This window comes from Empidonax traillii, unplaced genomic scaffold (assembly GCF_003031625.1).
Source record: "Empidonax traillii isolate 1590-97213 ecotype Southwest subspecies unplaced genomic scaffold, ASM303162v1 scaffold28:size2823434, whole genome shotgun sequence".
NCBI lineage: Eukaryota > Metazoa > Chordata > Aves > Passeriformes > Tyrannidae > Empidonax > Empidonax traillii.
In genome coordinates, this window is record NW_020955221.1 from 1,794,120 (window position 1) to 1,812,151 (window position 18,032).

Here is an 18,032-nt window from a genome sequence, read left to right on the forward strand (position 1 = left end):
TGAATTTTCCCCTGGATATGCACCAATATAACCCTACAGCATGAATTGAGAAATTGAGTCTACACTGTGTTCCATGTAGCAGTATGGTGAAAATAATGAAAATAATGATGAAAATAATTTTTGGAATTTTATTTCCTATTTACATTTCAACAATTAATGACTGTTGCAAAGGGGCACACAACAAAAGTGAGTGAATGTGCTAATAAAACTTCTGATACTTTCAGGCTACAGAGGCGTTTTTGCAATCCCGTGACATTGCTCATCCAACTTCTAAGAAAATCCAACTTCTCAAATAAAGAACTGTCTCTTACCAATTCTCCTAGTATATATATTTATCTTGCTAACCACACTAAGCATTTTCTTCCACCAATCTTATGTTCCGTATCTTCACAATGAGGGAAATTTAGGACAGGAATTTAGGACAGGAGCAAAGGAAAGAGAAATAAGGTAAAAGAAGGTAAGAGAATCAACTCACTTAATGTTCACAATATAAAGGAATACAAAATTATCTCCCCAATTTCCTGTGAGTCTTGAAAACTTTTTGTAATAACACAAATAGGAAAAATTTACCTAGGCTGGGAAAGAGAAAAAGGAGAGACTGTTAGGTAAGAATTCATCATGAAACAAGTGGAGAGAATTCAAACTTCCAAGGTAGGATACATGGCTGACGGAAACACGAGGCAGCTATTTCTTGCATGTTATTGTACAGTCTATCAGAATACTAAAACAGGGAATACTAAAAAAAAAATTTGTAGCTACTTCCTCTATTGTTATTCCTTCCCTGAAAGCGCAAAGCACAAAGGAACCTCCCACTACAGAGTGGTCTATATGCAAGAATAGAGCCAATAAAACTTAGTTTTACAACCATAACCACGATGTCTTGAAATTTCATTGAATTCAGTGAGAATAAGCACATGCGTGAAATGATTAGTAAATCACTTTCATACTTAATTGCAGTATTTACTAATAATGAATACTTCACGGACCGCTCTAGTGAACAAGCCTAAGAGTACTGGTCAAGCTACAACCCAAACTGGTTTTCTGTGATGATCTATCAGAAAACCAGACTTGCAGAACTGAAATATAATCTCTCGGTAACATATGAATAATTATTCCCAAATCAATGAACTTTTTTTGCATGACATTTAAGGGTGAATAAATATTCTCTGGCAAAACCATGTTATCCATAGAACACTTTACATTGTGGAGAAAGTTCAACAACACAGTCAAGCTTTACCCTTAACTTTAATTAAGCAGATGTCAGTGAATTCAATGAAGACATTCCTGTGAGCACAAAAATAACTCCTATTATGACAGTATTTCTTGAGTTTTTCCAGATCTCAAACTGTATTATATCCAGGAAATTTTTTTTGGAAAAAAATGCAAATTAAGTTCAGTTTTGATCGGGTGTTTTTTTTCCTAATAATAACATAGGATTCAATGCTCAAGGAAAGTTTGGTCAAATCACAGCGAAGGTGAAGAAAAATAACATACATATCACAAATTGATAACATAAAAATTACAGGATGATATCTTTCAGGGTTTCTTTCAATATATGTACAGGTATGTTGTATATTCTATAGGTGTGTTCTATTACTATCATAGACTATCACATATAAACATATTAGATATGTGTACTACCTCTGTTTGGTAACATTACAAGAACATGCTAAGTCTTTTGATATAGGTTCTTTCTTCTAATATAGAAGAATATTTTTTAGGATTTCTAAATGATACACTAATGTAAATTGTACTGATTCTAAGTATATTCTCTGAATTTCATGTAGTATCCACAATTTTTTTTAATAACACATTTTTCTAGAATTTACCTCTCTCGAAATTATTTCATTTTGACAGGAGTATAAGTCTAGTATAGTTCTAGTTCATGCCAACTGCTCTCTTTAATTTATGAATGAGACTCATTTCCAACATGCAATGTGCTTCAAATGTTGTTCATCAATAATGCAACAGGTCTATTGTAATTTTGCTTCAGAGATCAATATAAATGCAAAAGATATTCTGCTTTAGTTTTGTTTTGTAATGACAGCACAGTTTCACGATAAATATATTTTACAGTATAGGAAACTGACTTCAGGATGCTCTAAGTATTCAATGCAGCAAAATACAAAAATAATAATAAAAAAATTGGAGTAGATGCATTTTAAAAGGTCAGTTACACTCGTGTTTACCTTTAGCAAGTCCTAATTTTATTTCCAATTCAACTTCAGCAGCAATCAGTGGTTAGAGGAAATCTTACACAGAGATTTCTCCATTTAGTAACCAAACAGTTAGAACAAACACATTTAATTAGGTGATTGTGTTTTATTCCAGGCAGAATTTTGGAGGAGGACTTGAAAAATGTGAATTTTAGTCTCAGAGTCACAGAACATTTTCTCTGTTTTCAGCCTTTATAAGTGTGACTGTATAGCCTGATTTTTGACTTATTAGGCTCTCAAAGCTTTAATAAACCTACAACACAGAAAAACCTATACTTCTCAATACTGTTGATTCAAGGTCTTCAAAAATTACAAGTAGGGCCCAGTAACAGAACTTAAATTCCACAAAACTGAAGTCTGAATTACGTTACAGACAATTTTTCTTGCCTACAGTTAATGTCACTGCTCAGGTTTGGAACAATGTGGCGAGCCTTTCTGTCAAGAACACATGAATTGGGTGTGTTTTGAGCTTTTAATTATCTGCTGTGCCTGCAAACAGGTCTCTTCAAGGCATATATACACAAGGCTAGCAGCAGTGAAAAATTAGAATTTACAGTCAAACAAATTTTGAGAAGACTTCACTCTTATGCTGACACATAGTTTAGTTTAATTATTAGATAAGCCTCTACTGTTTTAGATTGTATTTGCAAACTCTGGAAAGGGCATGCAGTATATCATGTTTTATCATATGTTCATCCCTTCTGGTTTACCTTTCCTCTCCTGCTGCATTTTCAGAAGAAGTAGAAGAGAAAATCTGCTGGTTTGATTTTAAAATATTTTAGAGAAACATTCTTTACATATTTTTGAATATTGTGTCTAAAGATTACAGTTCCCGTAAATTAACCTAAACTACCTGTATTAAAAGCAGTTAGGAACAGAATATCTACAGATTATGCTCCTAAAGAAGGAAACGGGAGAGAAATCATGATTCTCCTGATGGTTTTGGGAATAGACTTTTCCTAAACATCTGCACAGAATTCTTTTATTGTTTCATTAGAATTTATGCCCAAGGTGGACAGCAGTAAAAATGGTTTTACACCAAGTTTGGCAAAAGTGTTAAATATGGTATATATAGGAGTTTTATTTTTAAGGTAGATAAAAGTAAGACATGATTTACAGATGGTTTGTAAGCATGGAAAGGGACACTGTTTAAAAGAACAGAAACAATTTGAATTCTTATTAGATTATAAATATGAGGTCATTAGAGCATCTCTGTTTTTACCTTTTTTTTTATTACTTGTATATATGAATGTAAGAATTCCTGCATATGCTATTGATGTAGAAGAAATTTCTTGCAAAGTTTATTTGTAGAAATTACCATTTACGATTAACTTAAATTATAAATTTTCTAATTAACTTAAATTCTAAATTTCTAAAATTCTAAATTTTAATAATTCTAAAATGCTTTATAAAATTTTATCACTTATAAATTCTGAATGAATGATTAGTATTATCTTATATAGAAAACAAGAAATATCTTTTCATGATACCAGAGGAAGAAAAAACCCAACACTTAATTTAGAAAAGATGACACTAAACGCAGAAGCTCTCTTATAAACTTAGCAAAAAAATGCACACATGCTCTGGAGTATTTCCATGTAAGAGAAGTCAAAAAAATAAAACCAGGACACATGTAAAAGTGTTTTGGTAGGAAACAACTGGATGTATCTACAAGAATTTCTAACTGGACAATATTTGCATAGAAAGCCCACAAAATGTGTCCAAATAATTACTCCAAGATACTTACAAAGAGCATTCAGTTTGTAATTTCATGATTATTCTGAAAATTTACTTTAAGAAAATTACAGACATGCAAAAATGATCACGTAAATAACAATACAACTTTAAAGAGCAAAAAATCCCTTCAGGAGAACCAGAGTCTAAGTGAAATCTTTTTATAAATAATTGTTAAGTTCAACAATTTACAATGCATCTAGATTAATCATAATTTTCTTCTTTGTTTCAATGTAACTGAATAATAAATTGACTGATTTACTCATATTTGGGTACCATAAGATGAGTGAAGCTGTGACGCTGATTTTACAGATGTAATACTGCATTCTGAGCTGCTATTGGATACAATGGCCAAAAAATACAAAAATAGTCAGGAGAATATGTAAAGAAAGACACAACCTTTAAAGAATAAAAAGCTTCATTTTGCACTTTACTCTTCTGCTTTTCATCCTCATAACTTTCTATGCTTGAGAAAATCTACTACATAAACAAACTACGAGCTCGGGGGAAAAAGTTCCCCTAGAATTCAAAGAAAAGTGAAGTCAAATAGCTAAAATAAAATTATGAGGTATATTTGAAATGCTGCCAGAAAAAAAGCATAGTCTAAGTTACAGCTAAAATACGCAGTGTTCTAAAAAGCAAAAAGCTCCTTCCCAATTCAGAAAAAATGCAGTGATATATCTGCAGGAACACATCTGAAAAAAACCCTTTACTTAAACCTTCACACTATCCTCTCCAAAGGATCTGTCAGCATTTGACTGGTTGACTTGTTTGTATTCTGAGTTCAGGTTTCCTGCTGAAGCATACACAAGCACTTTGTAAATGCCCATGGCATTCCATTAACAAGTACAACTATTCCTGTGACATCACCTGAGAAACACGGGTGAACTGATGCAAATGATCCTATGGTACCTTTAAGCAGTGCACTTGTGAATAGCTTTGATGTGAATAAGATAAGCGCTAGTAACTTAACCTGCTTATGATTTTAATTTCTTATTCAATATACTTTGCCTGCTATTTTGCAACAAGAATGACACTACATAAAAGTAACTGCAATTACTGTGTGGTACGCAATATAAACAGTCACTTAATGGGGGGCAGGGAATAAACTTTAGAAAAAAAATCCCTGGATTTTTCCAACAAGTTCTATCAAATGCTTTTCTTGGAAACTAAGAAAATACTACATAGCATTGCGTCTGCATTAAGTATTTGCTCTAGCTGTCATTTCTATATCCCAAGAGCAAAATGTAACTACTGAACTTCTGTACAGATGGTCTTGACTCAGTGTTAATGTGAATCCTTGGAGAATGTAAACTTTGCTTCTCACATATGCAGTCACTTCAGTCATTTTTTCAGAAATATGCAAGGAATTGCTTTTGCAGAAATGAAACAAAGACAGAAATCTACATTACTGCAAAGCATTTATGAGGCCAAACAAAACCAGAACTTGAGTCTAGAATTCTGCACTCTTTAGAGCAGACAGCTATACACAACATACATATCTGTGTGGATCTTCAAGAAAAATACACAAAACCATGCATGTACACATATTCTGAAAAGCAACAGATGCCATACAGTCCTTAGGTTACACGAACTGTAAAATCTGTCTCAAAGTGAACATCTGGAACATTTTAATCTTAAATCTAGAGTCGATCTTCTAGATTCCTCAGGGATTATAATGAAGGACTGACTGCACAAACATCTGCCCTTATCTGCTAAAGGATTTATTTTCTTAGATAAATTAGGCAATGTGGCATCTCATCCAAGTCATGCTTTTAATGTTTACAGTTGCTAGACCGCTATACTTCCATTAGCCTAGGATTACAACTTCACTAAGTTTACTCAGAACTATACAGTTATGGTGATTTATGGAAGCTTATTTTTGGATATTTGTAATTTTGGCACTCTTGAAGTGTTTAAGAGTCTCCCTAAATCCAGAGATTGTTTCAATCTTTTATTTTTTCATGGTTTGTGTGCTTGTTTATTTACTTTCTATATGAGAAAGAAAATTCTAAAATCGAAAGTAACAGAAGTATTAAGAAGAAACAATAAAAATGTTCTTGATAGTGAAATTTAATTTTTTAAAATAAATTATTTCCATTGCAGTGCCTTAAAACTTCACTTCCAGACAGCATTTCTTACAAAAAACCACACAAATCCCACACACATATGTGTGCTTTACTACCATTTGATGTGTCTGAATCAGGGTTCTCTCTCTAAAACATGAGTGTACCCTGCAGTGACTGTATAGGTTCTTTACCTCCTCAATTTTCACTTGGCAAGTAGCCCAAGTCTCTGCTTTAAATTTCCCACTTGATAGCACTACTATGGCACCTGAAGAGTAATTAGTTGTAAGAAAGGGAATTTGGACTGTTTGCTGAGAAGGAAAAAAATGTGCATGCCTAATAAAGATTTTTTCCTTGAGTACCTGCAACACCGTTTATTTATTTTTGCTTAGAATGCACCATCCTTTAAATAGACTAGTGGCCATTTTTTCTTTTTTTAAACCTTCCAAAAAAACTGAGTGAAAGAAAACTGGTTTGGTTTTAAAGATATGGTATTTTGATTTTAGTCAGTCTTTTACATTACAGCAGCTCTTATCTTTACACAGATTTTGTCCCCCATCCCCTTTTCGGTTTTTTTTAAACAGTTTCCTGATTTTCTATTTCAATTTTCATACTGCTTTTATGGACATCTAAGACGTAGACTTCTAGGGAGGAAAAACCTCAAGATGTCTGAGAAATCATAATGTTTATATCTAAATTATACATGTAATTCCCTGTGAAGTTTATGCTGTCCGTGAAACTTTGTATTATAATACTGTTTGTAAGATGGGCCGATCTTCATTGGTTCCAGTGATCTTGGAAAGTCTTTTCAGTTCATTACATATACAGTTATGCAAAATGAGTAGCAGAAATGAGGTTTTCCCTCCTCTAGAAATTAGCAGTTCCCTAGCACTAAGAAAGTGAAAAGTGCTGCTCCTGATACTGCTTCTGCCTTCTGTGCAAAGACAGAAATGCAAAGAAGTTTGAGGGGGAGGGGATTTGATTTCTTTTTTAATGTCTGCCTCCTTCCAGCAAGTCCATCTGTTGTAGCACCATAATTCTGGAAGCAGGATGTGTGTGTGACCAACAGGAGACAATTACTGCATAAGTGTTTGTTGATTCAGCTCTATAAAGGGCAGGCCAATCACTACAGTATGAACAGAAAAGAATTCCAGCTGAGGAGTTGCATATAGATTAACACAGAACACATATATAAATGAGAATGGGGAAAACCAGAAAGGAGTAATAGCGTGGAAAAGGATTAAGTAGGAACAAAGACTGAAGCAGAGAAGAAAGCTGGCATCTTTGGGCTGTTAACCAAGTAGTTTATTAGCCTCTACGTTCATAAATTTCACTCTCTGGCTTTCCACCTTAACAGAGAAAGATGGGATTAAGTAGATATGGAATTTACCTGAGCCCCTTTTAGAAGAAAACTCCAGTTTTCTTGGGACATAAGGAGACAGTGCCTGTTCTTCACAGGGGAATGGGTGCTAGTTTCTGTAGACTGACCAGATTCTCAGCAAAGCAAAGTTTGCAGACCACAGGCTTGAAGTGAAACTTCCCTCACTCATTTGAATGCACATAAAGTGCCACCATGAAGACTACTTTGTTTTCAGAAGGATAAATGAATTGGGTTGATAAATAATAAATCAGGTCTCAGTCCGATTTGTACACAATAACTGACTCAGAATCCCCTAAAAAGTATTCCAACACATATTTTTTCATAATTCTGACTATAATAAATTAAACTAAAAAAACCAATGTTATCACAGTTTCAGAGAACTGCAATAGCATTAAGCTGAACATTGTGAGACAACATAATGAAAAGTTCTTTACCTCTATGGTCAGTTTACCAGTTTGAACTCTCTGATTAGCCAAATGTAGCTGATTTGTTAGTTTTTCATTGGTTTGTTTCATCTCCTTCACAGAAGCCACTGCAGTCTTTTTTTCATTCTGTAAAACAGCTATCTGCTTCTGCAATGACTTAATTCTTTCCTGCAGTAGAGTAACAGTGCAACCTGGTTTCTGGAGGGTGGTATTTCTCCTTTTCACTCTGTTCACTAAACATAAAATGTCATGTTACTAAACTGACAGATCATCATAAGTAACATGATTTCTGATCTTGTTTTGGCCCTTTAAAACACCCTTGAAGTCTTTAAAATATTTTTCAGTAAGCAAATTGATAAATTAACAGTTAACCTATAAAATTATACAACATTTAAAACATATAAAACCAATCAAGCTATAAGTGCTCAAAGTTGTCCTTTTTCTGAAGTGCCAACACTGCAAACTCAAAAAGGACTTGGAAGTTAAATGTGCCTCTGATTGGTATTACTGAAAATAAGGCCTTCAGTGTCTTCAGTGTCTTATTAACAGACTGGGTTTTTTTAAGGTCTAAGCCAAAAGCCATTAATTTGTTTCATTAGCTGTGTTAGCTACAAGGGGCAAACATGAACAAAAGGCAATGAAAAGCCTCGTATCAATTAGTAGATTCAATTAGTGAAACTTAGTAAGAGTATATATTAACTGTGTGAAAAGATGCTGTTTGACAGTCACTTATTATATGACAATTTCACTTTAAAATAATGAGCTAAATATTTGAAAGTACACATACAACTTTAAACAAGCAAATTTTGTAACAGCATTCAATGGGTTTACGTAATATAGCAGAGGTTTTGGTAGGCAGGAATGCTTCGTCAGTCTTACTGAAAAAGTTGCCAAAAATAAATAATATTCCTACCTTTGCTTAGAATTGATGGATGTGACGTTACAAGATAGCAGATCTTCCTCCTCTCAGAATGTAACTTTTTTTGGTCTTTATTCTGTGAATGAGACTAAATAAAAAGAAAAGCACAAAGTGAGCAACTCTTCACCGTGGCACAGCAAAACACGGCAAATTTTTCCAGTTTGAATTGAAACAACAAAAATTACTTCAAATAATAAACAAATTCCAATGAATTCTAGTTTGAAAATGAGTCTTAGAATATCAGCCAGTGAAGAGTATTTTCCCATCAAATATAAAAGAATAAATTAACTGTTACAGGTACGTCATAGCCTTTTCTGAAGAATCCCGGAGAAATATGAAGTATCTGTTAATATATACGTTACTTTTTTAGATAAGATCTGAATTTACTAGTAGGTAAAAAAGATGATTTGTATTAACTGAAAGTCTACAGTATCTTATTTTTCAAAATATTTAAATGAAACTAAAAGGACTAGTGGTCTTATTAGTTCAAAAGGAGGAAGACCAGATTACATACTGAGCTGTAACTAGAAGACGCATTAATCTATGTGAACATGCAAAATAAAATCACTGTGTTAACCAGGGCTTAACAGAAGTCTGCTCCATGCCTTTTAAATATGTGATTTGAAAAATCAGCTGTTTCCAGAACCTATCCAATGTCCAATGACAGAAGAAGAGAGTGAAGAAGAATGTTGCTTGCAATATGTAAAATGAAAATGTTCTACTGTAAAATCAAAGTACTACTTCACTGAGTGCATTTTAAAACACCTTTGTTCTGGAATTCTTCAATATTTATCCAATTTTTAAAGTCTTCAAATTGCAACATTTATGTGGTACCATGCAATATATTCCTGGTAATATTAATAAAAAAAATAGCTGTTAATCAAATTTAAAAGAGTAAAGAGCAACATGTTTACTACTAACTGCACTGAACAGATTATTAACATTGCAGGACAGCTTAGCCATGAATTCTAGATTTCTACAATCATCACAACAGTTTGAAGTACCAAGAATTGAGGTCTGAGCAGATGATGAACAAATGATGCATGCCTGCAGCAAAGAGATGGAGATCTCCACTCTAGGCCACAGCTCTAATAAACGTATGAGTTGTAAGAGAGTGCCAATAACTTTGATGGCACTGCACAGGGTATTATATATTTATACCACGTGGGGCAAAATTGACAAAAGTAATTTTAAAATAAATGTCATCCTTAACCCCTGGCATAGGTCAGGACTTTGGTGATTTCTCTAGCCTTTCTTTGTATGAAAATACCATGAAACAGCTGGAGGGTCCTTTAATCCCCTTGGTGGATTTAAGAATTTTGTTAAAATCAGTTAGGGTTCCCAACTGTCAACACTAAACCTTTGTGCAATACTATCATCTGTCCTCACAAACCATTTTTTCAAATGCTTTTCCTACAACATGGGAGGAGTTCTGCTGAAACATATTTAACTGTTTAAGGCTCTCAAGATGCTTTCTGTGTATGCTCCAATTCCACCAGTCTGTTAAATATGAGCATCAGGATATACATGTGTTTGTCTCTTCCAGTAGGAACAGAGAACAAATGCAGTACAGGCTTACAGAAGAGGTATTGGCTGAGCAAGAGAGAACAGAGCCTCCAGGATTGCCCGCCTTGTATGTCCTCACTCAGGAGCAGCAGGAGATAACAAGAGTACCACACTCTGCCAGGTTTTCACATTGTATCATATGCACCTACTCATACTATGTATTCTATACCAACAGATGGTTGCATAAGAATTTTCCTTTTTTCATTTTTTCTTACCCAAAAGGTTTTGATGGGATAACACAATCAAGATAATGTAAGAAGACCAGAGAGTTTAAATTCACTTTAAAATTTTGGAGACTAAGAAAATATACCTTTTTTTCAAACCTTTTATTATATAACCATATAAAACTGAATTTCACACTAATTAACTTAAAGCAGCAAGTTTTCCAGTGTTTCAGTATTCTGTTTCTTGAACTAAGAAATAAAAATATCTGCTTGTGTTTTAAATTCCATGGACTGATTTATTTGGGCAAACACGGGAGGGAAAAAGTATTAGACACTGTTCAAAAGTCCAAGAATGAGTCATCTGTTACAGATTGTATGGAGCCTCTAAAGACCTGGGAAACAACCAGCTGGCTCTCTTCTGTGAGAAAACAGCATATAGATGTTAACAATGAGACAATCAGTACAAATCCCAGACAATGAATTTAAACAAGACTAAGAAGGCGGCAAAAGTATACTTTTCTCAAGATAGAATCTCCTGGATACAGAGAGAGTCAAAAGCATCTTTCTAAGATGGAGTCAACTTGTCCAGTGCACACCAAGCAAAGTGAGAGATGTTTATACTTGGTTAGTCAGCACACAATTTGGCTAGATGGGAGGGAGGGATGTTGCTGTTTCCCTGTTATGGGTTAGGTCAGCTTGTTCTGTACAGCATATCTGATTGAGAGAAAGTTTAATGGGATGACTGTAGCATTCTTTGTCTGGCCTGTGAGACAGCAGCACTAGATTACAGCAGCTTAACATTTTTTAATCAGCTTTTGCAATCCTGACAACCTCTTCAAATACTTTTGCAGAGTAATCGTTCAGAAAATATTTTAAATGATAATGAATCTACCCACTGAATATCTGGAAGCAGATTTTATTTTCCCTTCACAACAAGAGTCAAATTAATTATGAGGGGAACAGCAGTGCTAATACTAAACTTCAGCACTCCACACAGGAGCACAAAGCAAGTTTTATTATATACCTTTTTTTGCTCATTTTGGCCTTCTAAATGAACAGTGTTGCAGGACATTTTTTCTTGTTTATTTCTGTCTGGCAGTGGATCAATGTTTTGCACTGTCTTCATAATCACTGTTTCCAAACTTTCAGGATTTGGTATTTTAGAGTCACTAAAACAGCATGTTCAGGAAAACAAAATCAAGACAAATACTAAAAGTTACAAAAAGCCAATGTTTAAGCATATAGAAATTAACACATTTAAGAAAGAAGAGATCTAATACAAAATTCAAACAGTACTAAGGTGACTTATTTAACAGATTTTACAAATAAATAAAAAAGAAATCTATCACTAAAATGGTCCTAAAAAGTTCTACTCTGTGAAAAGGAATCTCACTCTATGATGCAGGGAAGTCTGAGACTTCAGCTGCTTCTTAAAGGACAGCTTTTGCTACAATCTACAAAACTGACATACATGTAAAGATACCTGACAGTATTTCAAGTCTGTGAGTGGCTCATAAACTACTAAATTTCTAATTTCCTTCATTTTCACATTTTGTAACAAAACAAGTAAACGTACAATACTTTATAATATTTAGTTTCAACTGAACTTCATTTGTAGTGTTGTCTGAGACAAATTCAAAAACTACACTTGAGTGAAATCTCTATTTAGCACCCCTTTGGAGTGTTTTTAAATTCTGTAAACTCGATAATCCTTTCACTGAGATTGCCTGCCATGCAGAGAAACTGGACCTGAAACTTTAATTATTTTTCAAATTTTTCCTTAAAATTGCACTAAATGTGCTCTTAATTGACAGTTTTTCACTGCCTTGCCTCAGATTATCATTTGCTTTCTTATATTCAGTGAAGTCTACCTCAAAACTTGAAGTCTTGGACACATTATTTTCTATAGTATCAGTGGCTATTTATCATAATTTGTGTGAACAGACTTGTGAAGAAATCCCTTGACAGAAGGTTATTTTGATTTGTTACTAATTAAACCAAGATATTTAAAATGGCATAGATGAGTTCAAATTAAGTTGCACTATCATAAAAATCTATGGTTTAGTGACGAAGGCTACTCAAATTAAAGAGTTCACATAGAAAAATGTTTATACTTTTCAAAACTTGACATACATTAGTATGTCTATTGACTGATGAGAAAAGAAATCAATGTAATGGTTTAAAGATGTTGCAGTAGCACTGAGATATTTCCAACTACACACACATTCTCCTCACCTGAATGCTTTCAAGGAATGTTCTATTTAGAAAATGGAAGGCTTGACTTCAGAAACTCAGAGGTAGGTACTAATGATAAAGAACAGTATTTATTAATAAGTAGAAGAGGGAACTAAATGAAGATACTTCCCTAACTTGTTGAGACTGACACACTGAAACCTCCCTTTCAAAAATGTTCACTACTCTATGACAAGAATTCCCTAAGCCACCATTTGTACAATGATCAAAATTATTATTTATGGCTAGCTATGACAACTGAAGCTATGCAATTATTTTCCACTTCAAACTCGAAGTGGAATGACAGTGTGCTCACTCAATATTGCTCTTAAAGAGAACAACATAGTAAATGAAATAAAAAGCTCACTAACTGCAAACGTGCATCCACGTTTGTGTAAGTGTAAACATGTATGTTTTCTATTGAAATCAGACCTGCAATTTTAGATAAAAACAAATAAGCTTTACATTAGTGATATCAACTGACAAATTACATGGTTCTTAATTTGTTATCTTGCTTGAAATACTGTGTTCAGGAACCCCTTATTTTGCACAGGGAGTAGCAGCAGAAGGGCTTAATTTGCCACTGTTGATTTGCTGTGTAACACATAAAGCCAACAAGAAGCCTATGAATGATTCCATTTTCTTTATTCTTTTGCCACCCTTCCGGCATTTTGGATAATATAGGCTTGAGAAATTTCTTCGCTTGTCTCTTAGGACAAAGTCCTGAAAGACAAGGTGTGATAATCATTTATGTAGTGGCCTACTGCTCCTTCCTCAAGTATTTAGGGACAAATGGAAGAAGTAAAACTTACAAACGTTTATTTAGCTTGCCAGTGCAATTTTCTGAGAGCTTTGTGACTTGTGACTGGGACTGTATGTGGTAACAATTACCTTTAAAGAACTGATTTTTAAACATCATTCAATTAAAGTTAGTACAATGACTGTGCATAAAACATACATGAAATAATTAGTGTGGATGGTTCTTAATTTAAAGGATGTTAAACAGCTTGTAGACATCTGCTAGCAAGCTGAAATGGGTCATTCAAAATTTATCTAACTAAATTAAGGGGAAAAAATGTTTCTCCTCCCGGGTCGGCATGTCACAAGATAACTAAACCGACTTAGTAGGCTTGCCTGGGAATCCTTAGCTGTCAGTGGTGAATATGCAAAGGGCCAGCAAATTAAATCAACCTGCCAAACTGTCAATTTCAAGCCTCATGACTGCATGAAAATAGCATCACTGGAAGAAATCAAGCATTGCCTTCTTTTGGGTTTCCTGGCACCTATTCAAATACTCATGCAGTTGTGGTTAATTTCACATGCAAATTTCAGTCAATAAGCTCAGAACAAGACCTCCCAAGATATTTCAAAGGATCTGACAGTATTTTTTTTGAATACCAAATCAACAGTAGTTGAAATTCAATCTCCATTTGCTAGTGCTTTACATATGCACAGTGTCCCCTCTACAGGGCTAAGTTAATGAGAGCCGTACCAGCTTTCATTCACATCCTCCCAGCCGTCCTTACTGAAGTTCTCAAATACATTACTCATAACCTTGATGGACTGTTTGAGAAAAGCTCCATGATGTCCCAAAGAGCTCTTTTCCTTGGCTGTTTTTAATTTAACCTTGGTGCCTGTTATCTTGCAATTACATTGCCCAGACGTTGCCACTGCTCTGGCTTTATCCGGCAAGCATTTCGGCTCTTGCACTTGACTCAGCAAATCTTCACTTTCATTTCTCAACCTGTTAGCTTCTGCCACTGGCCCGTTCAAAAAGGCAGCTTCTTTTTCCTTCTCATCAATCACTAACTGAAGTTCTGATTTTTCTTTTTTCATTTCACAAATCCTCTTAAGTAGTGTTTCCAGCTCTCTTTCTCTTGTGTCTGCATCTTCCTTTTGTACTTTTAAAGATTCTTTCAATGAAATTTTCTGATTCAATAAGTCTTTATTTACTTCTTTCTGTTCCCTTAATTCCCCTTCAAATGCATTGAATCTTCTTTCTAGTTGTTGCACCTAACAAAAGCAATTTTAGCATTCACAATCTTTCTGCCCACCTAGTAAAAAAAAATTATGTTTTCAAATATATTTTTATACGACAATAATATTACATGAAGCACAAGGACAAAAGCAATCTATAATCCTTAAATTAAAAATAATTCTAATGTAGCGCAGATGAAAACATTTTAGCTGCAATAATACAGCTGTTGAACAAAGGGCAGATGGTAAAAGAAGTTAAAATTTGAGGCAAAGTGACACAGAAGTTTAGGTATGCTAATAAATCTTCCTGATGCATCTTCAGGTCATTACTGTATCAGTTCTACATACTAATTGAATTTAAAAAAACATTTTCAGAAGGACTACTACTTCGAAATACAATTTTGTGCTAGCTATCTAAATCAACAAGTTCTTTAAAGTGTTGTAAATACGCACATAAAATATAATTTTATTTTGCAAAAAACCCCAAACAAAACCTAGCAAGAGACATCAAAAACTCAGCACCTAAACCCATGAAAGATAATATGTATTTGCTATTCACTGAAAGGAAAAATCTATCCTGTTTCAATTAAGAGACTTTAACTTTACAAGTTTCTCATATAAAGTCTGAAAGAGCTTTCTACCTATATACCTCTACCTATATACCACCTATATGTTTGTAAAGTCCTTTGAGGTTTACTCATACTCAAGGTCATTAGCAATAAACTGATTCCCTATGATGTGCTGAAGTATTTGCATAAAGCAACAACTAAACTTCACAATTTCAAGCAAGAAGGGGCAATTTTAATTTTAACAGATACTAAAATGAATATTTTAGTTTATGAGATAACCCCAGAAGCAGAGTAAGTTTTGTGTTCAGTAACCACTTACTCCAATACTTTGGAGAAATACTTTTTTAGTTAATTTTGTACAAGCTCCATCCCCACTCTTTCCCTAGGGAAACTGTCAGGAGCTCTAGATTTCTCTGGTTTCTATGGTTAGGAAAGACTATATTTCAAGAATGCACAAGGCTAACTTGAACTTGTCACCTTGTAAAATACTGGTCAGTTCCTTCACTTTGTAGCATACATCATGTCAAAACTACCTTTGACACTGAAAATACTGAAACCACCATACTATTTCTCAATGAATGCTACATGTTTTAACAAGGACATTTTGCCAATATATTTGAATTTTCAGACGACACAAAGTTGGGAGGGAGTGTCGACTTGCTGGAAGGCAGGAGGGCTCTGTAGAGGGATCTGGAAGACTGGAGAGCTGGGCTGACTCCAATGGGATGAAGTTCAACAAGGCCAAGTGCCGGGTCCTGCGCTTTGGCAGCACTACAGGCTGGGCACAGAGTGGCTGGAGAGCAGCCAGACAGAAAGGGACCTGGGGATGCTGATCGACAGGAGGCTGAACATGAGCCAGCAGTGTGCCCAGGTGGCCAAGAAGGCCAATGGCATCCTGGCCTGCATCAAGAACAGTGTGGCCAGCAGGAGCAGGGAAGTGATCCTTCCCCTGTACTCTGCGTTGGTGAGGCCACACCTTGAGTATTGTGTTCAGCTCTGGGCCCCTCAGTTCAGGAAAGACATTGAGGTGCTGGAGCAGGTCCAGAGAAGAGCAACCAGGCTGGTGAAGGGACTTGAGCACAAGTCCTGTGAGGAGAGGCTGAGGGAGCTGGGGTTGTTTAGTCTGGAGAAGAGGAGGCTCAGGGGTGACCTCATCTACAACTACCTGAAAGGAGGTTGTAGCCAGGTGGGGGTTGGTCTCTTCTCCTGGGCAATCAGCAATAGGACAAGAGGGCACGGGCTTAAGCTCTGCCAGGGGAGGTTTAGGTTGGATATTAGAAAGAAGTTCTTTCCAGAGAGAGTGATCAGGCATTGGAATGGCCTGCCCAGAGAGGTGGTGGATTCACCTTCCCTGGAGCTTTTTAAGACGAGGTTGGATGTGGTACTGAGTGCCATGATCTAGTAATCACAGTAGGGATGGATCAAGGGTTGGACTTGATGATCTCAGAGGTCTCTTCCAACTCAGTTAATTCTATGATTCTATGAATTATTTTAAAATTTATGGAATCCATTATGAAGTGGGTACCACAGATATGATTCAGATAAATGAGAGGTCGTAATGTACAGGGTAAATTCAGACAAGAGCTGCTCAAACTTTATATACATTTGTGAATTTTATATGGAATTTGTGTGTTTGATAGTAAATCTTTAATATGAATGCTTATGCACTGCTACTTTCCACTATGGAAATTCATAGCACTCCCACAATGAATAGACATTGCCTTATGGCTACATAAGGTTACTGGGTGAAATTAGAAATAAAAGGGATTTTTTCAAATGCTTCAATGAAACCAAGGTTTATGACTGAAATTGCAGTTTGCACTTTCCTCCCCAGTGACAAGGTGTTAGACCAATACCTTTCTTCAATCATATTCCTAAACTGAGTTTCTGCTATTATTTTCTCAGTTCTTTAAAGCAACCTTTTGCACTCAGTAGCACTTAAAGTCATGTATGACAGCTGGAAGGAAACAAACAATGAAAAGCTTCTACACCTCTCCCTAAGGTACCATCATAACTCTGTATATCCATAGAGATAAAAATTATGTAGTATCTGGCAAACAAAATTATAGTTCTGAAATATAGATGATAAGCAAGCATAAACTGTGTGACATTTCAGATGGTAGCGTTCATATTATTTCAATTACTCACTCTACCTTAAGATAAATGAATGTGAGCACTTCCTATTCTGTGTGTTATTATTTTAACATGATGTTTGTCATTCAGTAATAACGAGATGACAGCCTTCATTGCCTGACCATATGGCAAGTGTTACAAGTATATGCAATCACATCATCTGCTGTAAATTACCATACTTCCTACAAGTTAATTCACAAATAAAAAATAAATAGACATACCTGAACTGACATTCAAAGTTATAGATTTGGTTTTATTCAATTTAAGCATGCTTTTAAAGATTTATAAGTAATTAAACAAAAAGTTTTGCAAAATGACAAACAAAAGGCATGATATTGTTTGAAGGATGCCTTTTCTTTGCAAGCAAGCAAAACATATGGTAAAATACAAGTGAGCCCTCTGAAGTGAACACCTGTTAACATACTAAACTACTTGTGTATATTACAAGGATCAATACAAATAGCAACTAGTTACGAGCATCTTGTTACTGTAGGAGGCAAAACATGTAGAATGTTGAGCAGTAAAGATAAAATACTTATCATATTTGCTAAGCTAAAGAACACTACATGCATACGGTACTATCTTGTGAAAAGAGTGAAAGATTCAAACGAAGAGAATATTTGCATATGTAACATAGCGCTAAAATTTAA

At 34.8% G+C, this 18,032-nt stretch overlaps 1 protein-coding gene across 14 annotated transcripts in view; it reads right to left on the reverse strand.

Annotated features, from left to right (window-relative positions):
* The window catches only part of CNTLN (centlein), a 181,667-nt gene that overhangs the window by 48,795 nt on the left and 114,840 nt on the right, over positions 1-18,032 (reverse strand). For 13 of the 14 annotated variants that reach the window (XM_027910062.1, XM_027910047.1, XM_027910107.1 and 10 more), the window contains 4 exons: positions 14,196-14,716; positions 11,483-11,640; positions 8,736-8,831; positions 7,832-8,055 (listed from right to left, as the gene is read on the reverse strand). In XM_027910062.1, coding sequence (XP_027765863.1) covers positions 7,832-8,055; positions 8,736-8,831; positions 11,483-11,640; positions 14,196-14,716 — 999 coding nt within the window. The remainder of the gene's footprint in view (positions 1-7,831; positions 8,056-8,735; positions 8,832-11,482; positions 11,641-14,195; positions 14,717-18,032) is intronic. The other variant, XM_027910115.1, reaches the window with a different exon arrangement.